Source organism: Bufo bufo, chromosome 5 (genome assembly GCF_905171765.1).
Source record: "Bufo bufo chromosome 5, aBufBuf1.1, whole genome shotgun sequence".
Lineage (NCBI taxonomy): Eukaryota > Metazoa > Chordata > Amphibia > Anura > Bufonidae > Bufo > Bufo bufo.
In genome coordinates, this window is record NC_053393.1 from 400,066,342 (window position 1) to 400,092,552 (window position 26,211).

The following is a 26,211-nucleotide window of genomic DNA, read 5'->3' on the forward strand; positions in this document are numbered from 1 at the left end:
GTCTGTTCCTCTCCTTCTCTGTTCGCTCTGCTCTACACTTACGTAGGTCAGGGACCGTCGACCAGTTGCGCCCGTCACCAAGGGAGGGTGGTGCAAGTAGGCAGGGACAGGGTTGAGGGTGGCAGTTTAGGGGGTGCACTTCCTCTCTACTTTCCTTACCCGTGACTATACCATTGGTAGGAAATGCTTTGAAAACCTCTTTTCAGTCTAGCAGTGCCCATGAAATACAGATGACACACACAGGGCAAAAAACAGGCACACAGAACAAACACAGATTGTTCACGGACATCTTTACGGATGAATCACTGACCATCTTGTCACAGGTACCATCACGAACGCATGAAAGAGACCTTAGGCTGCTGCTAACCCTAGTGATTTTTTTATCACATGACAAAAATCACTGTTTGTAGACACCAAAAGTACTATTTAAAAAAAAAAATATTCAGTGCTGTTTCCTTTGTCTACTTTTAGTAAAGTTATTTGCACTTTGTGTGCTCACTATTAATTCCATACTCCTCCTAATTTACTAGTCTAAGTCAATGAGTATGGCAGCTTGAGCACCTTTATCATTTTAGCCCTCCCTCACCAATCTGGAGTCATGTAGCAAGCTAGCAACAACAAGCTAGTTTCTGCACCTCAACTGCGCTAACAGCGATGTGGAGGTGGGGAGAGAGCAGAAACTAACTAAACTAGCCTGCATGGAGCATGGAGGCAGAGAGCAGGCACAGAGGAGGAAGCATCGGACACTGTATAAATGCTGCACCGATACCGTCCCCTCAAAATACTTTTTTACAACATTTATCGTGCCATAATCCAGGACTAATATCACCTTTAGCTCTTAAACATGTACCACTGTGAAAAGTGGCGAGGATCACGAAATGTCACAAAAATGTCACAGTTGCTATGGAAATGTCGCAGTTGCCATCACTTGAGACTTTTTTACGCCACAAAATGGACATATCTGATTTCATAAATGACCCCCTATGTCTTTATTCGATAATGATAACTGGCAGACAAGTTTTCTCCTGGAATAAGGCTTTAAAGATGTGCATATCTCCTAAGTACCTGTGCCGACACTGAGGTTGCAGAGCATATCTCTAGGCTTGCGGTTGTGTAAATTTGCAGGCATAGTCCTTTAATGGTATATATTGCAAAGAGGTTTCTATTGGGAAGTGCCATAGCATCGTAAAATGTAGTTGTAACTGAAGGCACACTAAGGCCTCATGTACACGACCGTTCCGTTTTTTGCGGTCCGCAAACCGCGGATCCACAAGAAAGGAAGCCTCTCGTGTGCCTTCCGCAATAGGCATTGTAGAAATGCCTATTCTTGTCCGCAAAACGGACAGGAATAGGACATGCTATATTTTTTTGCGAGGCCACGGAACGGAGCAAAGGATGCGGACAGCACACGGAGTGCTGTCTGCATCTTTTGCGGCCCCATTGAAGTGAATGGGTCCGCACCCGAGCCGCAAAATGGACCCGGACCCAAAAAACTGTAGTGTGCATGAGGCCTTAAAGTGTAACTGTCATTCTTTTTTTTATTTTTGTAATGTGTAGGGGCAGTGATACTGACCAATTTTGTAATATACTTTAATTAATGAAATTGTACATTTCTATTAGAAAAATAGCTGTAAAGTGGGCCATTTTGAGCCTTAGCAACGCTCCTCTGTCTTCTGTTTACATAATGGTGGAGACTTGCTCGACATTGACTGTGTTATGTAAACAGAAGACAGAGGAGCGTTGCTGAGGCTCAAAATGGGCCACTTTAGAGCTATTTTTCTAATACAAATGTATATAATACAATTTCAGTAATTAAAGTATATTACAAAAATGGTCAGTATAACAGCCCCCACACATAAAAAAAAAAAAAGTAAAGTTAAACTTTAAAGTTAGGATAGTCTTAATGGCTGGAAATAGAGCTGAGTAAAGAGGGTACCTCTGCCCATTCATTTAGTTGGTAATAGACCCCGGATTCTTTTGAGATTATATCAGTCCCTATTAATGCCATAGATGAATTGGAGTCTCTGTAGGATTCATTGTTCGGTACTCGTATTTTTCCTGGGCTGTGAAAATATAAAGTAAGTGTTACTACTAGAATAAAAAACATATTGGTCAATAGCTGTCAAGATTACTTTAGTGAAGCTAGTGGCTCTCTAAATATATGCTCCATGAGAGATCCCTTTGTGTATTCCAATCTATAGGGCCCCACCGACCCCAAAGTGTGTTGGTAAAATAAGTCGGGGAGGTATAAGACAGTACACATTTTTTCAAATTCATTGTATGGTGTTTATATTAGACTATACAGAGGTATAATATCACAGCCTGATGAATGTTAAAATTAAAGAAACAAAACCTTTATTAAAAGTCTGTTTAAAAGGGGGCAAAAAAGCCTATATGTCACTGTCTGTGACCATCAGGCAACCAATCTCCAAGCTGCACAGGGAGGGGTAACAAATAACTCCTCTGTGCAGTTGAGAGACTGGGCTAGAACCTCAACTTGCTAGCTGGTAGTTGCTATGAAAGAGCAAGTCAGGGTAAAGGGCACGGAAACCGATGTGAAAGGACACACATGTGTGTATTACAGTGACCCCAATGATTGAATGCAGATAAGGTTATGCCAACTAGTGGTTGGGTCGCAAATAGCTGTATACTGAAGATCTCCCTGGTATAGCAAATTGAATCCCAATGGACTAGTATATATCCTTATGCTGTATAGGAGTCCAGGCGAGTCTATATGTGCAGCCTGCGGCCAGTATATAAGTAAACCATATATCCGCAGCCAGTGATCATGGTTTATTGGAGTCACTCATAGCCAATATATTTTGGCTCCATCCACACACCTGTAGCCAGTATATTTTGGCTACCATCCATACATCACATACACACTCCAAGGCTATAGGATAGAATCCTGCAGTAAATGCAGCCCTGCCTAAAGAGCCGTGTCCAAGTGATAAGCAACAGCTCTACGCGTTTCACCGTGACCTGTAATTGTCACGTATCTTCAGGAGCTATTTAATGACTGTGTCAAGACAATAAGCCGCACTGTGGTGTGCTATGGCTTTGGCGCTGTGATGGCCGCGCGCGGCCGATACAACGCCGAGTTCATATGGCCTAAACCCCGCCTATCAGGAGGGGTGTGCCACGAACATCTCCAATCAGAGGTGAGGGGCGGGCTCGATAGCTCCGGCCGATGCCGTCATGATTATTACCCTTCCTGGAGCATGTAACGCTTAGCGCAGTAGAAGGGGGAATGAAGATCGCGGCCCTCATATTGTCACCTGATCCCAAGCGTGTCCACTGGCAGCGATCCATCTGAATATGTATTAGCCAGAAAAAGTAAGTGCCGATCCCCCTCTGATCACATGTGACTGGCGGGGAGGGGCAACCTGATACAACAATAAACTCTGACAGTGTAACTGTAGTATGCAGCTGACCAGTGTACACAAAACACATGCCCAGATACATACATAGCTGAATCCCAGCTGAGCATATAGGATATATGGCCAACGTACCTATCACTATATACACACATCAGAACATATGAGGTGTATGATCAGTGTACATGAATGCCTGTCAACGTATGCAACGTATGTAGCTGTGCATACGTTGACAGGCATTCATGTACACTGACAGGCATTCATGTACACTGATCATACACCTCATATGTTCTGATGTGTGTATATAGTGATAGGTACGTTGGCCATATATCCTATATGCTCAGCTGGGATTCAGCTATGTATGTATCTGGGCATGTGTTTTGTGTACACTGGTCAGCTGCATACTACAGTTACACTGTCAGAGTTTATTGTTGTATCAGGTTGCCCCTCCCCGCCGGTCACATGTGATCAGAGGGGGATCGGCACTTACTTTTTCTGGCTAATACATATTCAGATGGATCGCTGCCAGTGGACACGCTTGGGATCAGGTGACAATATGAGGGCCGCGATCTTCATTCCCCCTTCTACTGCGCTAAGCGTTACATGCTCCAGGAAGGGTAATAATCATGACGGCATCGGCCGGTCAGAGGGCGGAGCTATCGAGCCCGCCCCTCACCTCTGATTGGAGATGTTCGTGGCACACCCCTCCTGATAGGCGGGGTTTAGGCCATATGAACTCGGCGTTGTATCGGCCGCGCGCGGCCATCACAGCGCCAAAGCCATAGCACACCACAGTGCGGCTTATTGTCTTGACACAGTCATTAAATAGCTCCTGAAGATACGTGACAATTACAGGTCACGGTGAAACGCGTAGAGCTGTTGCTTATCACTTGGACACGGCTCTTTAGGCAGGGCTGCATTTACTGCAGGATTCTATCCTATAGCCTTGGAGTGTGTATGTGATGTATGGATGGTAGCCAAAATATACTGGCTACAGGTGTGTGGATGGAGCCAAAATATATTGGCTATGAGTGACTCCAATAAACCATGATCACTGGCTGCGGATATATGGTTTACTTATATACTGGCCGCAGGCTGCACATATAGACTCGTCTGGACTCCTATACAGCATAAGGATATATACTAGTCCATTGGGATTCAATTTGCTATACCAGGGAGATCTTCAGTATACAGCTATTTGCGACCCAACCACTAGTTGGCATAACCTTATCTGCATACAATCATTGGGGTCACTGTAATACACACATGTGTGTCCTTTCACATCGGTTTCCGTGCCCTTTACCCTGACTTGCTCTTTCATAGCAACTACCAGCTAGCAAGTTGAGGTTCTAGCCCAGTCTCTCAACTGCACAGAGGAGTTATTTGTTACCCCTCCCTGTGCAGCTTGGAGATTGGTTGCCTGATGGTCACAGACAGTGACATATATGCTTTTTTGCCCCCTTTTAAACAGACTTTTAATAAAGGTTTTGTTTCTTTAATTTTAACGTTCATCAGGCTGTGATATTATTAGTATTTTGGAACGTCTACTTATTCAAATTTATTTAGTGTGAATTTATACAGAGGTATACTGCAAAACAAAAAGGGAAGCCTATGAACAACGTGTGCCGCTATCAGAGAATTGCATCAGAGGTATACAGCACACTATGCAAAGACTAAGGGGGTCATTTATTTAACAGAAATACGCCTAAATTAGGCATATTTCTAGCGCAGATTGCGGCGCAAAGGTTCTGCCACAATCTGTGACTTCTCCCAGTTCACGCCAGGTCTAAAAAAGTGGGCATGGTGCGGGGAAAGGGTGGGTTGGCAGGCCTGTCTCATTTACCATTTTCTACGTCTGTTTAAGGCATAGAAAATGGTCTAAATATATGATAACTAGGAAGCTGTCTTACATTTATAGAAGCGGCGGTGGATCCGCCGAAGTTATGTAGAGGCCGGCTCCTCTTAATAAGGACCTGCGCTGGCAGTGGATCCGCTGGAGTTATGAAGACCAGCGTCTGAAACGCTGGTCTTAATAAATGTGCCCCTAAGCCTTCTATTATCCTACTATGTTACACTGCAATTACTTTTTATGTGTGCACAAAACATTGCCCAATTCACAAAAATCATGCCTGACACTGTCACGGATGGTGTTGCAGAAAACTAGAAGTCACAAATAAAGATCCAACTGACTTGATCCCAAACTAAGGAACATATGGGTGAGCCCTACAAAAGCCCTAGAGCTCTCCCTGACTGCTCAGCCCATGCAAAGATCTTAATGATAGAAAGTTGCATGCCCCCGTACCTAGACTGAGTAACACCTGAAAACCCTATAATAGTGAGGGGACACGACCACCGGCTCCCTGCACTCAATACGGAGGGAGTCAGGGTCACCTAGAATCAAGCCAACAGGAAAACACAAATAAAGGAATAGACTTATCTGAGGAACCAGCAGTTGCAGCATCTAGCAGTGAGCACAATCCAGGAAGTGGTATAAACCGCAAAGTGAAGCAGTATGGGAGGGGATATAAAGGGAGGCGATCACTGCTAATAGATGACAGCTGGGAGAGGGAGGAGAGATGACAAAACGAAACCAAAACAAAAGAACATCATGCAAGAGGTACTGAAGAACGTCTGTCAGAACTTCTCAGAGATCTGGCGGTGACAGACACACAGAGTTGCAGTGATATTCCTTTGAAGATATGTTCACCTCTTTTTGGACCCAGGAGCCGGATTGTCTCCTGAAAGTCAAGATAAATGGGAGGTATGTATGATGGGCTGCTTCTACAGCTGTGGTCTGTACCTTGCTCGAGTAGTAGTGCTGCAATGAGTAATGACCTTGGCCGTGCAGTATGGTGCATTTTCCATCTTCCTACCCCTATATCCTGAGTCATGTATCTTGTCCATAGTTACCACCACATTCCTGTCACGTATGGTATGCGCATTTTGGCTATTCTTCCTCTTATCTGGTTATGACCATAATTGCTTCTCTGGTTATGACTTGTGGTTCTGTCTGCCCTCTGGTATCCCTCATGGCTTTGTCTCTGAGCACTGATCCTGCCCTCTGGTACCATTTCAGGTTTATTTCACATTCTTGTTTCTTGTCTATTTTCTTGACTCTTATTTTGGTCCGTCATCCATATGTTTCTGTGCAAATCTCAAGAGCCATAAACTTGTGACTCCCCATGAAAGGGGAACATCATTAGACTCCATGTCTGATGGTAGTCCATTACACTCTGAATGAGGTTCAAAGGGTCCACATAAGTTTTAGAGGAACTTCAAGATAGAAAAACAGAGCAAGGCTTCAAGCTTCATTAAAAGCACAACAAAGATGTCAAGTAAAAAGTTCATTTTTAGCTCTTGGTATTGCTGTTGTCCTCACTTTTCTCCATTACCGGTGTAGACACCAGAGCAGCAAAGAAGAAATTTCACATTATTTATGAATGTTTGTTTTTATGTGTTTTATGTGAATTCGGTGTTTGAATGCATTGATATCTTGCCCTCCACTTACAGATTGAAGTTTCTCTTCTGTACATTGCACTGTATGAAGACAGGATTTTCAGGCAAGTAGCAGTCGCTAAATGAATTGTAGAAAACAGTGACTATGTTAGTTCAGTTTGTATGCTTTATGCTTGGAATATCTATATTAGTAACTATAGTCCAGTAATGAAAATAAATTAACTAAGTATAATCAAATATCTAATAAAAATACATATAACTAAAAGAGTATTTCAGCCATGAACATTTATCACCTTTCCATGAGATAGGTGTTAAAGGGGTTGTCCCATGAAAATATTCTACAGTTTTCAAACCAGCACCTGGATCTGAATACTTTTGTAGTTGCATGTACCTGCTGTTTTTTATTTATTTATTATTATTTCCTTGTCCAGCTCACTGAGATGGCCGCACATGCTCAGTTTCATCCTTAGACTGTCTCCTTCCTGAGTTGTAATAGGGAAGGGCTGCAGCACAATGGACACAAGTGTTAATACTGTTCATTGCAAGGAGTCCATAATTTAAAGGCACATTTCACATTGGAGAGATGATAAAATCCCCACAAACTCAAGCCAGGCTGGCGTTTTGCTCAGAAGGAATACTCAGGCACATGCTACAGGACTAGTTATGGGAGGGGGAATACTGTAGATCTGTGTAAGATTGTAAGCTGTTGTGCTGCACCGCAGGCTAGCCCGTACCACACACCCATACAGTGATTCTTGTTCTTTTAGCGTAACAACGGGTAATGTGTGGCAGTTTAGTTGTGCCCGCCAGTAGGTAAATTACTGCCCTTTTCTCCTTCATCCATTGGAGGGCACTGTTCTGTGCAGCACAAAGGTCTCAGCCTTCGGGCTGGGTGTATGTAAATTTATTGTATGTTCCCAGCATTTGTGGTTGTGTTTATTGCCGCATTTAACTAAAATTCTGTTTTGGCAAAAGCTGGTGTTGGGGTTGCTTTCCTCGTTCGTGACTTTGTTGTATCCTGGGAAGGCCACCCCGGTACACGGCTTACAGAACAATGAATGAGGAGATCTCTGGATCCATGTGAGGTACAGGGCTGGTTCTAGTTTTGTTCGATTTTGGTTTTTAACATTAGCCATGGGATAGGTGTTAAAATGGTCATCCCACTACATTTATCACCTACTCCCAGTCACCTTCTCCCATTTATCAGCTACTCAATTTAATCGCTAAAATATAGGGGACATGAGCCACCATTCTGGATGCACTTCAGTGGAGCAGTGGTCGCACATCTGCACGTCTATGGGAGCACTGTACTCAGCTATCTCCTTCTGATGTTGAATGGAGAGATAAGGCACATGTGTGACCACTGATCCATTCAATAGCATCCAGAACAGGAGCCCACAATCCCCTTTGTAGTGATTTATGGGGTCACAGTGGTTGGACCTCAACTGATCATACATGAAAGACCTAACCTGTGAGAGGTAATAAATTATTATGGTGGGTAACGTCTTTAAATATTAGCTCAATGGATGTCTGAATGCTAGGACATAATCCCTACAATGGTGTACCCCAGTCACCCATCACCTCCACACTAGTACATACAGTTGGAAGAAGCTGTATAGAATGGTGGCTGAGCATGCTCAATACGACTTCACAGAAGTTAAGAAAACTGCCATTTTGCATGGAGCAGCAGTATGGAGAGACCACCACCAATCTAACATTTATCAGCCATCCCATCAATAGGTAATAAATGTTCGCACCTGGAATAGCCTTATAATATTTAACCTGAATTAACCATAAAATAACCCAATATAAAATCTATAACATACCTGGTACCATTGTCTAGCAGGAAGCTCATTACATGAAATATGTTTGTCGACCAAGCAGCCATATCATCCACTCCACCAAGAAAATATTCATGGAATCTCTCCACAAGGAAGGGCGATTTTCTACCATATGTTGAGTAAAGCTGATGAACCAATAAAACAATACAATAACTAGACAACTCCTCTTGATTTTTCATATATATAATCTGCTTATCAAAAGCTTATAGAAATGGGTGTACCTTGGAAACAGCCATATATTCACCATATCTAAAAAAATAAAAAATAAAAACACTAATTAAAAATGATAATTGTTTTACATGGATGTCTCTGTGAGCATGACTTTTATATACTCACAGTTCAAGAAAAAGTATGTATGTGCACTCAATGATTACACTCTCTGTGATGACTGTTTTGTTATAAAGCTCCTGATATATATTTACAAGGTCCTTCACCGGTATATACCTGGAGAAGAATGAAAAGTGGAAGAAACACGGTAAGCCATGGTCTCCATTAATACAAAGCAGAAAAAATATGGATACGTTTTTAAATGCCTGAAACATTGTGACAGCCCAGTACCCCAGAGGATGACTGAAAAAGGGCTAATTATTGCAAAAAGAGTTTGCAATCGAGTTTATATTCAGTAAAGTATTGTCATAAGACTGCAACAAACACCTTTTTCCAACTACATACTATAAATTGCTAAAACGTCACTTTAATTTATATAGGTTATAAGCTTGACTAGTAAGGAAACAAACAAAAAGAAACTAAGCGTCTCCATGGGCCACTCGATCCACTACGTTGAAGTCAGCAAACCGCTCATCCACACGACGCCTCACACGCTGTCTGCCATCTGCCCTGAATAGTGAAAACCAGGACTCATCTGTGAACAGAACGCCTCTCCAACGTAACAGACGCCATCGAATGTGAGCATTTGCCCACTCAAGTTGGTTACGACGATGAACTGCAATCAGGTCCAGACCCCGATGAGGACGACGAGCAGATGAGCTTCCCTGAGATGGTTTCTGACAGTTTGTGCAGAAATTCTTTGGTTATGCAAACCGCTTGTTGTTGCAGCTGTCCAGGTGGCTGGTCTCAGACGATCATGGAGGTAAACATGCTGGATGTGGAGGTCCTGGGCTGGTGTGGTTACACATGGTATGCGGTTGTGAGGCTGGTTGGATGTACTGCCAAACTCTCTGAAACGCCTTTGGAGACGGCTTATGGTAGAGAAATGAACATTCATTGCACGAGCAACAGCTCTGGTAGACATTCCTGCAGTCAGCATGCCAATTGCACGCTCCCTCAAACGTTGCGACATCTGTGGCATTGTGCTGTGTGATCAAACTGCACATTTCAGAGTGGCCTTTTATTGTGGGCAGTCTAAGGCACACCTGTGCAATGTTCATGCCGTCTAATCAGCACCTTGATATGCCACACCTGTGAGGTGGGACGGATTATCTGGGCAAAGGAGAAGTGCTGACTAACACAGATTTAGACCGATTTGTGAACAATATTTGAGAGTAAGGGTCCATTCACACGTCCGTAGAATAGGCCCGCATCTGTTCCGCAAATTGCGGAACGGGGCCGGACCCATTCATTCTCTATGGGGCAGGAATGGATGCAAACAGCACACAATGTGCTGTCACCATCCGCATTTCCGGAGCGCGCCCCCGATCTTCCGGTCCGCAGCTCCGGAAACAAAATTGAACATGTCCTATTCTTGTCCGTAATTGCGGACAAGAATAGGCAGTTCTGTGGGGGTGTCGGCCGGGTGTATTGCTGATCCGCAATACATTACGGACGTGTGAATGGACCCTAATGGGTCTTTTGTGTATTTAGAAAATGTTTCAGATCTTTGAGTAAAGCTCATACATAATGGGAGCAAAACCGAAAGTGTTGCGCTTATATTTTTGTTCAGTGTATTTCTTCTATGTATTCTATTTAGGCAGTGGAGCTGTGTGAGGGCTTGTTTTTTGGGTGATGAGCTGTAGATTTTATGGGTACCATTTTGGGGTACATGTAGCTTTTTTTTATCCCTTTTTCTCATTTTTATTTTTATGGGGTTCACCATGTGGGATAAATAACATGATAACTTTATTCCAATGTTGAAGGGCATCTGTCAGCAGATTTGTTACTATGAAACATGGCTGACCTGTTACATGTGTGCTTGGCAGCTGACGGAATCTGTGTTCCATGTTCATATGTGTCCGAATTGCTAAGAAAAACTAAGTTTTAATATATGTGGAAAAGCCTCTAGGAGCAACGGGGGCGTTGTCGTTACTCCTAGAGGCTTTGCTCCCTCTGCCACTGCTGTGACCTCTCCATTTTGATTGACAGGGCCAGGCATTATGATGTTTTCACAGTTTGGCCTGTCAAAGTGGAGAGGGCTGCACTGAAATGCATAGGAGTCCTCTCAATTATTTTAGTCCGGACTGTGTATTGTAGCGCAGCTTTGAGTGTTGAAAGCGGGGTAATGGGGGGCAGTAGGAAAATAAAAAATAGTGATCTGGACTCCATATCTGCAGTAGTACTCACATATTACTGTAGATAATAGTCCAAAATCATGGTGACAGATTCCCTTTAACAGATAGTTTTTTTGTTTTCAGGATACTTCTAGATGGAATAGTTTAGTTTGTGCGCTATTGCATCCAGAAAAAGACGCAATCCTGACATATACTAGCCCAATAGAAGCCAAAAGTTAATTCCTGCTGCATATGATAAACTATTGATTTTCTCACCATTTTTTCTGTAAATAATCAAAATTAACTTCATATTGACTGAGCACATCACCACCTAGAAGGTAAAATATAATAAAACCATAAAGCAGCAACTTTTTGTCTGGAAGTAAAATTAAGAACAATCAGATCAATATAGTTTTTGCAAATATTAGTTTAAAAGAAAACTTCTCTGCAAAGTGATAGTGGAGCTTAAGGGGCATCTGTCATCACTTTACCAATAGGTAAAATGGTCAGCTGCTGTAGATCGGTGCTTGTCTGCAGAGTCTGATTATATCTGGTATCTCCATATGTGCTGGCAACCTGTAGAAAAAAGAAATTTTATAATATACAACTTACCCTCTAGGTGCAAGGAAGGCGGTGCCGTTGCACCCAGAGGCTGTGCTCCCTGTCTGATATGCTGCAACCCCACAGCTGTGACAGACAGGCAAGGCAGTGAAAACATATTCACGCCTGGCCCTGAAGTCTTGCAGGAGAGCGTTCAGCACATGCGCAGTAAAGGCATAGAGAATACCTATCTTTCCGCAGTCTCCATCCCTTTACTAAGCAGGTGCCGAACACACACCCGCGAGACTTCAGGGCCAGACGTGAATATGTTTTCACTGCCTTGCCTGTCTGTCACAGTGGGGGGGGCGCAGCCTCTGGGTGCGACAACACCTCCTTACTTGCACCTAGGGGTTATAATATGTTGCATGTTATAAAATGTCTCTGTAAAAAAAAAAAGGCTTTTTATATAATGCAAATTACCCTCTAGGTGCAAAGAGGGTGGTACTGTTGCACCTCATTGCACCTAGAGGGTAAAAAAAAGCCTTTTTTTCCTACAGATTACTGGCATACATGGAGATACCAGCGATATCATCAGACTCTGCAGATAAGCACCAATCTACAGCGTCCATCCATTTGAGCTACTGATAAGTGATGACAGATGTTCTTTAAAATGTCCCACGATCTGGGACTGAAATGCCTATGAAATAAAGTTTTTATCCTAATCGTGTTATAAGTAAAAGCCAGATAAAACAGTACTTACAGGTAGTTCAGAGTTGATCCAAGCTTTATCCTGCTCATGTGCCCCCAGTTTATAGTGAAGTATAGACTATAACAGTATATAATACTAATAGACAAGACATATTGGAAAGAGCTAATTGTCAGTGATTACATTTTTATATGTGTTAAACTCAGAATTACCAAAATCACCAGCCTGATGTGCTTCAGAGTATGAACCATGAAAATCAATCTAGGGGAAACACATGAAATTTGTAACTGTAGTCAATATATTCCACATGAAAGAAGAGTACAGTGTATAAAATTCTTCCCAAAAACTTAAAAAACAACAACTTTTTAACATACTTCCTAACATATTTAATTAATCACATATCCTTCTATAATGGATCATAGAAAAATGGTATGAAAATTAAAATCGCAGATATATAGAAAAATTGTATGAAAATTATAGATACAGGGAGTGCAGAATTATTAGGCAAGTTGTATTTTTGAGGATTAATTTTATTATTGAACAACAACCATGTTCTCAATGAACCCAAAAAACTCATTAATATCAAAGCTGAATATTTTTGGAAGTAGTTTTTAGTTTGTTTTTAGTTTTAGCTATTTTAGGGGGATATCTGTGTGTGCAGGTGACTATTACTGTGCATAATTATTAGGCAACTTAACAAAAAACAAATATATACCTATTTCAATTATTTATTTTTACCAGTGAAACCAATATAACATCTCAACATTCACAAATATACATTTCTGACATTCAAAAACAAAACAAAAGCAAATCAGTGACCAATATAGCCACCTTTCTTTGCAAGGACACTCAAAAGCCTGCCATCCATGGATTCTGTCAGTGTTTTGATCTGTTCACCATCAACATTGCGTGCAGCAGCAACCACAGCCTCCCAGACACTGTTCAGAGAGGTGTACTGTTTTCCCTCCTTGTAAATCTCACATTTGATGATGGACCACAGGTTCTCAATGGGGTTCAGATCAGGTGAACAAGGAGGCCATGTCATTAGATTTTCTTCTTTTATACCCTTTCTTGCCAGCCACGCTGTGGAGTACTTGGACGCGTGTGATGGAGCATTGTCCTGCATGAAAATCATGTTTTTCTTGAAGGATGCAGACTTCTTCCTGTACCACTGCTTGAAGAAGGTGTCTTCCAGAAACTGGCAGTAGGACTGGGAGTTGAGCTTGACTCCATCCTCAACCCAAAAAGGCCCCACAAGCTCATCTTTGATGATACCAGCCCAAACCAGTACTCCACCTCCACCTTGCTGGCGTCTGAGTCGGACTGGAACTCTCTGCCCTTTACCAATCCACCCACGGGCCCATCCATCTGGCCCATCAAGACTCACTCTCATTTCATCAGTCCATAAAACCTTAGAAAAATCAGTCTTGAGATATTTCTTGGCCCAGTCTTGACGTTTCAGTTTGTGTGTCTTGTTCAGTGGTGGTCGTCTTTCAGCCTTTCTTACCTTGGCCATGTCTCTGAGTATTGCACACCTTGTGCTTTTGGGCACTCCAGTGATGTTGCAGCTCTGAAATATGGCCAAACTGGTGGCAAGTGGCATCTTGGCAGCTGCACGCTTGACTTTTCTCAGTTCATGGGCAGTTATTTTGCGCCTTGGTTTTTCCACACGCTTCTTGCGACCCTGTTGACTATTTTGAATGAAACGCTTGATTGTTCGATGATCACGCTTCAGAAGCTTTGCAATTTTAAGAGTGCTGCATCCCTCTGCAAGATATCTCACTATTTTTGACTTTTCTGAGCCTGTCAAGTCCTTCTTTTGACCCATTTTGCCAAAGGAAAGGAAGTTGCCTAATAATTATGCACACCTAATATAGGGTGTTGATGTCATTAGACCACACCCCTTCTCATTACAGAGATGCACATCACCTAATATGCTTAATTGGTAGTAGGCTTTCGAGCCTATACAGCTTGGAGTAAGACAACATGCATAAAGAGGATGATGTGGTCAAAATACTAATTTGCCTAATAATTCTGCACGCAGTGTATAGGTAAGATCTCTTTATGGATGTATTATAAGAAACAAATTGCATAAAAATCGCAGATACAAGAAAATCGCATTAAAATCGCATTGGGGAAACGCAGATAGAAAATTCCAATTTTTAGTAATTTTAGAGTTTTATAATAAATTAGGTGTCATCTTTACACAAATATACTTCTTTTAGTCCTTATTAAATATATATATATTTTTTTTTTAATTAAACAGAATGTATATTTATGATGAATTGCAGAAAACCGTCTGAAAATCGTGGATGCAACAAAATCCCATTGAAATCGCATGAAAAATTGCAGATATAGGAAATCGCATAGAAATGGCATAAGAATCGCATACATAGAAATATGTTCATTTTATAAAAAGTTTCTTCTTTACAAATAGTTATGAATAGTAATATCTTCTTTAAATGAAAATATGTACACTTCTGGACCTATTATTTAGGATAAATCACTGAAAAGATCCAGTTCCACAGTTTATCAGCACCTCAGAGTTTGCTCAGTACTCCAAGTGAATCGAATTTAATTGGTTGGGATCGGAAGAATCTTTCTATATAAACCAGTATGCAACATATAGTCCCCACTCACTGATGAAGGGATTACAGGTCCCGAAACGCGTATGAGAAGTTTGGGGGACTACAGTATCGGCTTGCAAGCAGGATATAATTATAAACGTACTTTTCAAAAATTATCGAAGAAACCCGAAAAAAGCTCAATAGATAGTCACAGAACCAATGTATCACAGTGTCTCCGGATCGCTCTATTCCAAACCGCTATAGTGCGGGTCACGTGAGATGAGGTAACAGCTGACGTCGACACTGACAACCAGAGGCGATGCGCTCCTGTACACCTCACATTGGACGTCAGAGACTCGAATACAGACGACATACACAGGACTGCGAGGGGGGAAAACAAACCTACTTAAAGGTAAGAGCCGTCAAGTACCAAAGAACACACGGGACGGCGCGTCTAGGTACATCGGCTAGCAAACCTCTCTCCCCCTGTACGTAAGTCCTACATACTATTTGTCTCAATCTGCGGCAAGTATACAAAGTGAGCTTAAAAAGAGCTGGACTATTGTCATTAGAAAATACAATCTGGGCATTTATCAACATAGCTGATTCAGACAGCAACACGGTTTACAGTGGTCTTATACTATAAGGATTGAACTGACACCCTGTTATTTGAATCATTGGTCCATCTGGATCTGGAAGTTTTTTACTCGGTGATTTATGCTGCTATTTTGAATACTCTACTGTATGGAACTGGAGGAATACAGAGATATACCCGTATTTTTCGCCCTATAAGACGCACCTAGGTTTTTGAGGAGGAAAATAAGAAAAAAAATATTTTGAACCAAAAGGTGTGCTTTTGGTGGGTTTTGAACTAATGGTGGTCTGTGGATGGCACTATTATGGGGGATCTGTTGAGGACACTGTTATGGGGGATCTGTGGGTGACACTGTTATGGGGGATCTCTGGATGGCTCTTATTGGGGTCTCTGGATGGCACTGTTATGGGGATCTGTGGATGACACTGTTATGAGGGGGATCTGTGGATGACACATATATAGCATCTTATGCTATGTGTCATCCACAGATCCCCCCGATAATAGTGTCCCTGCGGTGTGAATGACCCCCAATACAGGGGGTGGGGGTCGCATCTGGTTTTATAATGACAGCGGGGCCCGTGCAGTGACTGTATTCTACTACACGGGCCCCGCTCACTATATATAATCTTATCTATAATTGTAGGCATTGTTAATATATAAAATATTTATAAAAGTATATATATAAAAGTTCAGGGTAATCAGCGCCTGTATACCGTACTTACAAGTGCTCAAAGCAGAGAGGAGGGAGGAGGCAGGCCGGGAGGACGGGCACAGGCAGCGTGAGTCACTACGTCATGCGCCCACGCCGCCTGCTTCATTCATAAAGTGGGCGGCGCAGGCGCATGACGTAGTGACTCATGCTGCCAGCGCCCGTCCTCCCGGCCTGCCTCCTCCCTCCTCTCTGCTACGAGCGCTTGTAAGTACAGTATACAGGCGCTGATTACCCTGAACTATATTAACAATGCCTACAAATATAGATAAGATTATATACAGTGAGCGGGGCCCGTGTAGTAGAATACAGTCACTGCACTGGCCCCGCTCTCATTATAAAAGCAGATGCCAGCCCCCAGCCCCTCCTCCCTCTCAGCTGATACACCCGCCGTGCGGCATCGCGGCGCATCATTGAAAATTCGGAAAAATGCAGCATTTGCCCCATACTGCTATTTCCCCCCACACTTTTGTGCGTCTTTATATATAAAAATACGGTATATGCTGCTATTTGGAATTTCTATGCTGCTAATTTTATTCCCTATGCTGCTAATGAGCTATTTGTTGCTTATTGAATCCCTACTCTGCTAATTTTTTATAAAAATGTTTTATTCTTTGTGCATGTTATCATATTTATTTTCCTTTTACGTGTGAGATATTTTAATTGGTATATTAAATAATACGTTACTCCAATTGTAAGTGTGCCTGCTAATAATTTATAGTGTGTATAAAATAGTTACAAAAATGATCAATCTAAGAAGTGCTTTGCTGTATACTTACTTCTGCCATAGCTCTTAAGAAGCCTTGGTCAATCCCCAAGCTGTGCCAGCTGACATCAGCGACCATGTGAGAGGCTATACCAAACAGGAAGGCTACTAGTTTCTGAGCTTCCTGTATCACAGTGAAGAAGAAATATATTATCCTACCGCTGGCCTGTGAGCGTCCCGCACAGCAGATATGTCAGACCAAGATATGTCAGACCAAGCAATTTATCTCACATTTAATGTACAATTAGGATAGTAGTACCTCATTCCAGGGTAGTGGATGTGTTCTCCTTACATACTTAACACTAGTCTCCAAGAATGGTGTCCAATGAGAGTCTTCTGACACATGGTGATATCGCCCTATAGATATTGCAGGGATTAATATCTTTGCATGCATTTAAACCTACGTAGTTGTCAATTACTATGGTGTAGGAACATTTTTAGGTTTAAAGTGCATGTGTCAGCAGGTTTGTACCTATGACACTGGCTGACCTGTTGCATGTGCGCTTCGGAGCTGAAGACATCTGTGAGAAAAATGATGTTTGCTAACAGATGCCCTTTAACTGTGTGGTGCAAGGATGGAATTTATCACATTTATTTATCTGGATATAGACATAAGTTTATAATTCAAGAGGTTTTCCCATTAATATATATTGATATTCTATAGCAGGGATCAGCAAATTTCGGCACTCCAGCTGCTGTGAACTACAACTCCCTGCATGCACACTTGCTTGGCTGTTCTTGTAGCTCCCATAGTAGTGAAAGGAGGATTCTGTGAGTTGTAGTTTCAAAACAGCTGGAGTGGCGAAGGTCGCTGATCCTATAATGTCCAGTTATGGGGCTATGACCACTCAGACTCCCTGCATCCTAATATTGTTCCTGGGCTTATGTTCAATTACAGTGCTTTGCTGGCCTACAAATTAAGCTTTTGGGGTAGGAGAATGGGGTTGGTAGGATTTGGAAAAAAAAGATGGGAATCACTGCAATAGAGTATTTGCCATACATAACTGATTGCCATATCACCAATCTATTGTCTTTGGACAGATTTAGATACCCATACACCTTACAGGAGTTTTCTGGTTTCCATCAACAGCCTTTAAAATAATCAAATATGAAGGTAGTTGTAGGTTTGTAGTGAATTTCTCCGGCTTTTATTGCTGCGGTCCTCCATTCTGGCTGTGGTCACATGACTATGTCCATGCAGCTCTTTATTATTTCCTGTGATGTCATGTCCATGGGTGTGTCAAAGCAGCAACGGGGGCAGTGATAGGGGAGTGTCTGTGTAACCTGCTGAGTGGGAGGAGCTATAAACTAGCTGGGCGTCGTTAGGGGCCGTGCTGGAGGTGTGGCAGGGAAAGAAGAAGTGCATCATGGGTTTGGTTGGATACAGCAACAGGAAGTTCTACATACAGGATGGAAACCAGAGAGATTGGTTTACATAGTGAAAATGGGTCAGGAGAGTCCAAAAAAAGCATGGGAAAGATGTCTATGAGGTAAGCAACTATATGAGCATATCTGATAAAAAAATCCATAGTAATCGCTGAAAACGGCAACTGGGAAAAAAGTTTTTTTCTGAATGTTACCTTATTTGTGTGCTTCTTTGGGCACATACCAGTTTGTCTATATGTTTTATACTGCAACGGTAACAACCTAACCAAAATGATATCATGGTATAAAACAGGCCAGCGGTATTCAGACACATTTCCTATACTTACCGTTAGAGATGACCGAAGTATTTAAAAATTCACAAAGCACATTTCTTTGTAAGTAGTTCGTGCAATGACAGGGAGCGGTGATTGCGCTGCTTCCCGTCATTTTACCCCTCAGATGCCGCGTTCAAAGCTGATTGCAGCATCTGATAAAAATAACAGAATGTAAAATAAAAAAAATAAAAAAATCATACTTAGCTCATCCATTTGCTCGCCTCGAGTCGACTGCTGCTATCTTGGTTGAAGATCTGGTGTGAAATCTCATGAGGCCCGTGATGGCGTGTGATCATGCGAGAGCGGCGGCTTGCCAGTTGCGAGCAAATGGATGATGGATGAGGTAAGTATGATTTTTTATTTTTTTTATACACTATTTCAGTTGAAATTGATTCGCTACCATGAAGCACGAGGAAATTTGGCTTCATGGCGAATTGAATTTATCCTGAACTTTATCCCTACTCACCGTGCTTGCACAGACCCTGATAGAAGGTGTCCGGATAAACACTTCCAGCTTGGAAAGCATCAGGATGTTTCTGCAATAACTGGTAAAACATTGTACAAATTAAACAAGAAATTGAATAAATTCTAGGGTCATGTGTAGTTACCAGCAGAATACCAGATACAGAAGGCTGCAGATGACACCTAACCTATGTGTACCCCACTAGGAGGTTAAAAGTGGAATAACTACAGGAATCAAGTACAAAAACAAGCGCTGATAAAAAAAAAACTGTGCCCTCAATAACTAGGAATCTTTCATTTTTTGAAATTAATCATTATTTGCAAAATGTATTGGGTGCAGTGGGAAATATCACTGTTAATGGATTTAAGATTTTTGAAAAGACAAAAAAAAATCTAAAGTTTTTCCATGTACAAAAGTACAGGTAAAAAAGACCTCATTTCTCCTGCCCTGGTTGTTTATCAGTATGTGCTTTGGACGTTGACAGCTATTTCAAAACCTGAGGTCGCAGTTCAAGGGAACCTGTCATGCTGAACCTGGTGTTTGATCTGCAGGCAGCATGTTATAGAGCAGGAGGAGATGAGCAGACTGATATATAGTTTTGTGGAAAAGGATTCAGTATAACTTGTATTTCATTAATTTAGATGTTCTATAACATGTCGCCTGTAGCTTACATTGCGTGGTGACAGATTCTCTTTAAGATATTGGCCCTTGTTGTGTCACGGACGTTCCCACGACAGGAGATCGTTGAGACTGGCAACACGTGGTTTGATCTGACATGTTTTCCGTTTGGATCAAATGACGTCTGTGTTGTTTCTGGTGCTTGCCACACCTTCTTTCCCCAGGCGTGACTATTGTGGTCATTTAACCTTCTCTATTTATTGTTGTTTCTCCCACTATGCTAAGCGGTTTATAGCTTCTGTTGGAGTTGTGGATAGCTGGTGTGTGGATCTCGGCTGAGTTCCTGGTGCTGCTATAGCCACTTGAAGTTAAGGGTTTCTTTCCCTTTTGTATTTTGTTTGGGTTGTTTTTGTGTGTTGCATTTCCCTGTCATTTGTATTAAGGCCTCAGGGAGTCTCCTGTTCGTCTTTCCTTTTGAAGGAACAGGTTGTCTCAGTCCTGACATTAGTACCAAGGTCCTATAGGGTGAGTTAGGACACTAGGTATCCGGTGTATGAACTTGCCTACCTCTGGGGTCTGTTCATACTGGTAGTTAATCAGGACTTTGATTAGGGTTTTACTAGGAGGTGTCCATCTCCTTTCCCTAGTTCCCAGGCCTTATTCCCTCACCCCTTTCCCTCCTATGTTCGGTGTGCTGTTTCCCTCCCACACCACAACGTGACAGGGTGATAAATCACTATTAATATTTTACCAATTGAATAGATATCAATATGAATATTTATTATTTCCACAGATTGACAGATTGTAACCCTACCTCTCTGTAATTCACTTTTCCATTTTCTTCATTAAAATACTCCAGACCTCTGTGAGCTGTTAAATAAGAATCCATTTTATTAAACCAATAGTCCAAATGTGTCCATAAATATTAGATGTAAGTCATCCAAACCGGCCGAGAGTTAGCATGGCATGCTCTTTAGAAGTCCATGAGATACATCCAAGTGACATCAAGATAGCAAGAGAGCTGTGGTACGGCGCTGTGCAGTAAAATGGAGGAATTCGGAAACTGCGACTGAAGGATTAGGAGAATAATCAACCCCATCGTAAATTTACAGAAACCCTGTTACAAACCATACAAACCCTAGGGCTAAATTGAAAATCAAATACCTGTACCACAAAACACATGGCCTACTTGTGTTAAATTGGTAATGTACTCATCAGCTTGCTGCAGTGTTTCCACCCTTTTTGCAGCCAAAAATGCATTAGATCCCAATCCTCTCTTCCCATATTAGGGATGAGAAAGTCAAGAGATCTGCCAAAATGCTAATCTCTTTTAGAAAGAAATGTTACCACCTGGCTCATGTATGATGGTGCACCTGCATGTGGATGGCAGGTGAGTAGGAGCTATACGGCTATGTTCACACAACACAAAGTGTTACATATGGATTTTGATGGAGAATTCTCACAATTTATTCACTATCATCTATATTGTAAATCTGCTGGAAAATGCACAAAATAATAGGCATGCCCTTAAGAAGTTGTCTGGCCTTGGAGCAGACAACCCCTGGGGTTCTATCCTGAACCCCATGAAAAATATTTTACAGTTTACAAACCAGTATCTGGATCTGAATACTTTTTTAATTGTATGTAATAAAAAATTTAGCATAGCCACTGAGTTATTCAATAAAATGTATCTGTAAAGCACCACCTGCTGTTTGTTTTTTTTCTTTTTTCTTTGACCTGCTCACTGAGATGGCCGCACATGCTCAGTTTCATCCTGAGCTGTGATAATGAGAACATGGACACGCCCCCTGAGCTGTGATAGGGAGAGCTGAGACACGCCCCCTGAGCTGCAGCAGAAAAGACACCCCCTTGAGCTGCCAGCTTGATATAAATGTAGCAGAGTGTTGAGGGAAGTGGCATACTCAGGTATATATATGGATATATGCCCTGACATATATGCATATATATATATATATATATATATATATATATATATAGGCCCTTCTCCTGGGCCCGTCCAGTTGGGATGTGCTGCACATATAGAGATGTATGTGTGCCCCCTGGGCAGCATGCATCTCTATGTAGGTAAGCCATGTTTCAGGGTTATGGGTACATATATATCTATAGATGTGGCCCAGACATCTATGGATGTACAGTGGGGGAAATAATTATTTGACCCCTCACTGATTTTGTAAGTTTGTCCAATGACAAAGAAATGAAAAGTCTCAGAACAGTATCATTTCAATGGTAGGTTTATTGTAACAGTGGCAGATAGCACATCAAAAGGAAAATCGAAAAAATAACTTTAAATAAAAGATAGCAACTGATTTGCATTTCATTGAGTGAAATAAGTATTTGAACCCTCTAACAAAAAAAGACTTAATACTTGGTGGAAAAACCCTTGTTTGCAAGCACAGAGGTCAAACGTTTCTTGTAATTGATGACCAAGTTTGCGCACATTTTAGGAGGAATGTTGGTCCACTCCTCTTTGCAGATCATCTCTAAATCCCTAAGGTTTCGAGGCTGTCTCTGTGCAACTCTGAGCTTGAGCTCCCTCCATAGGTTTTCGATTGGATTAAGGTCGGGAGACTGACTAGGCCACTCCATGACCTTAATGTGCTTCTTCTTGAGCCACTCCTTTGTTGCCTTTGCTGTATGTTTTGGGTCATTGTCGTGCTGGAACACCCATCCACGACCCATTTTCAGTTTCCTGGCAGAGGGAAGGAGGTTGTCGCTCAGGATTTCACGATACATGGCTCCGTCCATTTTCCCGTTTATGCGAATAAGTTGTCCTGTGCCCTTAGCAGAAAAACACCCCCAAAGCAAAATGTTTCCACCCCCATGCTTGACGGTGGGGACGGTGTTTTGGGGGTCATAGGCAGCATTTTTCTTCCTCCAAACACAGCGAGTTGAGTTAATGCCAAAGAGCTCTATTTTGGTCTCATCAGACCACAGCACCTTCTCCCAGTCACTCTCTGAATCATTCAGGTGTTCATTGGCAAACTTCAGACGGGCCTGCACATGTGCCTTCCTGAGCAGGGGGACCTTGCGAGCCCTGCAGGATTTTAATCCATTGCGGTGTAATGTGTTTCCAATGGTTTTCTTGGTGACTGTGGTCCCTGCTAATTTGAGGTCATTAACTAACTCCTCCCGTGTAGTTCTAGGATGCTTTTTCACCTTTCTCAGAACCATTGACACCCCACGAGGTGAGATCTTGCGTGGAGCCCCAGAGCGAGGTCGATTGATGGTCATTTTGTGCTCCTTCCATTTTCGAACAATCGCACCAACAGTTGTCACCTTCTCTCCCAGCTTCTTGCTAATGGTTTTGTAGCCCATTCCAGCCTTGTGCAGGTCTACAATTTTGTCTCTGACATCCTTGGACAGCTCTTTGGTCTTTCCCATGTTGGAGAGTTTGGAGTCTGCTTGATTGATTGATTCTGTGGACAGGTGTCTTTTATACAGGTGACTAGTTAAGACAGGTGTCCTTGATGAGGGTGACTAATTGAGTAGAAGTGTCTAACCACTCTGTGGGAGCCAGAACTCTTAATGGTTGGTAGGGGTTCAAATACTTATTTCACTCAATGAAATGCAAATCAGTTGCTATCTTTTATTTAAAGTTTTTTTTTCGATTTTCCTTTTGATGTGCTATCTGCCACTGTTACAATAAACCTACCATTGAAATGATACTGTTCTGAGACTTTTCATTTCTTTGTCATTGGACAAACTTACAAAATCAGTGAGGGGTCAAATAATTATTTCCCCCACTGTATATGTGCCCCTCTAATATAGGAGGGCTTATTCCTGCCCCTATGTGAATATAATGTCCGTTCATATATGCTTATAGATGTGCCCCAAGCATCTATGGGCATATATGGCCGGAATCCCGCCGAAATACGCCTGCTGGGTGGGTGGAGGAGACCGACAGTTGGACAATTATGTCCAGCGTCCGCCTCTACAAAGGACAGAGGATCAATAAGATCCTCTGCCCTTTGTCACCATCTCCGGCCGCGCCGGAGATGGTGGGCCTAACAGAGACATGGGAACAAAGAGTTCCCATGCCCCTGTGAGTGGCTGACCTCCGGCGCTGTAATTACAGCGCCGGAGGTAGGCGTCCGCTTCACAGGCGGGAGGATCAAAGGATCCCCCCCCCCTGGAAGCGCGCTTCGAGATCCTCGGGCCGGCGCGGTGACGTCATATCACCGCGCCGGCCCACGTGTTGAGGCCGGCGGTGCGCATGCGCACGGCGGCAATAGTAGGACTGCGAGCGGGCGCCGCCAAGTTTAAATAGACCGGCTGCGCTCCGCTCAGTAGTCAGGTAAGTCCACCAGCGAGAAGAGCATCCCCTGGACAACGAGCATACCGCTGAGTATATTACCCTCCCTATACCACCAACGATATATATATATATATACCACAAACGATATATATATATATATATTATCCCCCTGCCCTATACCACCAACGATCCCCTGCCATATCTACCTTCCCCTGCATTTAACCCTTATACCACCAAGATCCCCTGCTATTCCCCTGCCTTCCCTGCATTAACCCTCACACCACCAACCTCTGTGTTCCCCTATAGCCCCTGTTTCCCTTGGTTTCCCCCTATAACCCTTGGTAACCCTTACCTTCCCCGGCAGCTCATTTACCCTTACCCCTGAACCCTTGGAAACCCTTGCCTTCCCCTGCCCTGAGCCTAATCCCCCTGTGTTCCCCGAGGATCCCCGCTAATAACCCCTGAACACTACCCTTATATTGCTACCCCTGATACCCCTTCCCGGCTGTCCTGCTTACCCCAGCAGCAGCAGTGTCTGTATTTACCCCTTGTCATTCCCCGTAGGGAGAGTATATTGACAGGATTGGGTGGGCTTCTGGTAAAGTGTATGTATGTGTATTATAGTTAGATACTGGGGAGGAATTGGTACTGTGTTAGCGTAGACAGAACCGTATTAGTGTGTTATAGTGTGTGTACTTACATTGCTGTGTGTTGCCATAACTATATATACCTATCCCCTTCATATAGATATATATAGTTATAAACATAAATATTCCTTTGTAGTAGTAAGGCACCGCAGCAATAGTTGTAGTATATTGTTGGTACTGTATTATTAGTGTATTACGTATGTTATGTTCTGTAAGGATTAATAAATACTGTAATATTTATACCTATTGTGTAACGTGTGGTTACTAGCGGTAGTTAGTAAGGCGCATGCAGCTAATTTAGTGATTAGCGTAAGGCAATCAGTAGCTAGTTGTTGTTAAGTAAGGCATAAATAGGCGGAGCTATCACAAGACGACTCACGCCTATTTATGAATATTAATTATTGAGATTTGCATAAATAGCAATAATTAATATCCCCTTTAACACAGAGCAATAAATGAGGAGATCTCCGGATCCATGTGAGGTACAGAACTACAGGTACAGGTTCTAGCTTTGTTACAAAGAGATTGTCATGAACTGTATGATGTCTGATTTTCATTTTTTAGATAAATCATGGGATAACCCCTCATAAAAATCCCACTCACTTCCAGTCCTTGCAGTGATATATCATTCAAGTCAATGTGACTGCTCAGGCCTTTGATTGGCTGCAGCAGTCACGGGACCAAGCCACCTTCTGGCCTTGCTGAGACCAGAAGCAGTCGGCAACAGAGCAGCAGTAGGACAGTGGACAGGTGGGGGTGTGAATTTTTTTTATTTTTTTTTTTACAGGCACAGGATAGGACCGCAGGTGTTGCCAGCTCCAAGGCCAGACACCCCCTTTAAAGCCACAGAAGAAAAATCTGCTACATGTGAATGGGGATGGTATCCATACATCAGTTTAGGATAAGCCAAACAGTCCCAGAAAACTGTCATGACATGTGGCTGACCACAAAGAGGCAGGAAGGGGTGAGGTTTGTGCAAATTTAACCCAAAGTGGCCCAAATTATGTTGGCAACTCTGGTTGCAATCATTCTGTAGGAACCTTCATTGTTACTTCCAGTGGATAAACATCTGTCCTGATCATGTGATGGACACACAGGACAAACCTCCGATTTACAAACATGACAATTTTTAAATCAGCAAATCTGCATGTGTACCAAAGTCATAATGTATACAATATAATAATGCATCTATTATACACTATAAGCTAAGAGCACTCCCAACATATTAGATAATTAGATATCAGGGTGATACACAGTACATGCAAATGGACTCCTGCAAAAAAAACATCCCTGTAATGCAACGTGAAAGTGAAAGTTATTGAGCTCGTCGTAACATATTCTGGAAAGGACGACAGAGAAATTGTGAGTCTATAAACCAAGCCGACTTACCTATCTCTATATGTGTTGATATACCACAGGGCTCGCCCAGCTGTAAGTAAAGTGAGAGGACCACATATAATGTCACGGATGGTGCCATGATTTCCTTGGGATTGTGTGAACTATATA

The 26,211-nt window shown here is 42.4% G+C and overlaps 1 protein-coding gene across 1 annotated transcript in view; it reads right to left on the reverse strand.

Moving 5' to 3' along the window:
- Nucleotides 1-26,211, reverse strand: part of GPLD1 (glycosylphosphatidylinositol specific phospholipase D1) — a 58,729-nt gene extending 32,518 nt beyond the window's left edge. The window contains exons 1-12 of the mRNA XM_040432883.1: nt 26,095-26,211; nt 20,597-20,652; nt 19,168-19,246; nt 17,261-17,358; nt 17,015-17,125; nt 12,577-12,625; nt 11,395-11,449; nt 9,011-9,118; nt 8,896-8,923; nt 8,660-8,799; nt 6,886-6,951; nt 1,937-2,063 (exon numbers count right to left, since the gene is read on the reverse strand). Of these exons, the coding sequence (XP_040288817.1) occupies nt 1,937-2,063; nt 6,886-6,951; nt 8,660-8,799; nt 8,896-8,923; nt 9,011-9,118; nt 11,395-11,449; nt 12,577-12,625; nt 17,015-17,125; nt 17,261-17,358; nt 19,168-19,246; nt 20,597-20,652; nt 26,095-26,182 (1,005 nt within the window). The 5' untranslated portion in view covers nt 26,183-26,211. The remainder of the gene's footprint in view (nt 1-1,936; nt 2,064-6,885; nt 6,952-8,659; nt 8,800-8,895; nt 8,924-9,010; nt 9,119-11,394; nt 11,450-12,576; nt 12,626-17,014; nt 17,126-17,260; nt 17,359-19,167; nt 19,247-20,596; nt 20,653-26,094) is intronic.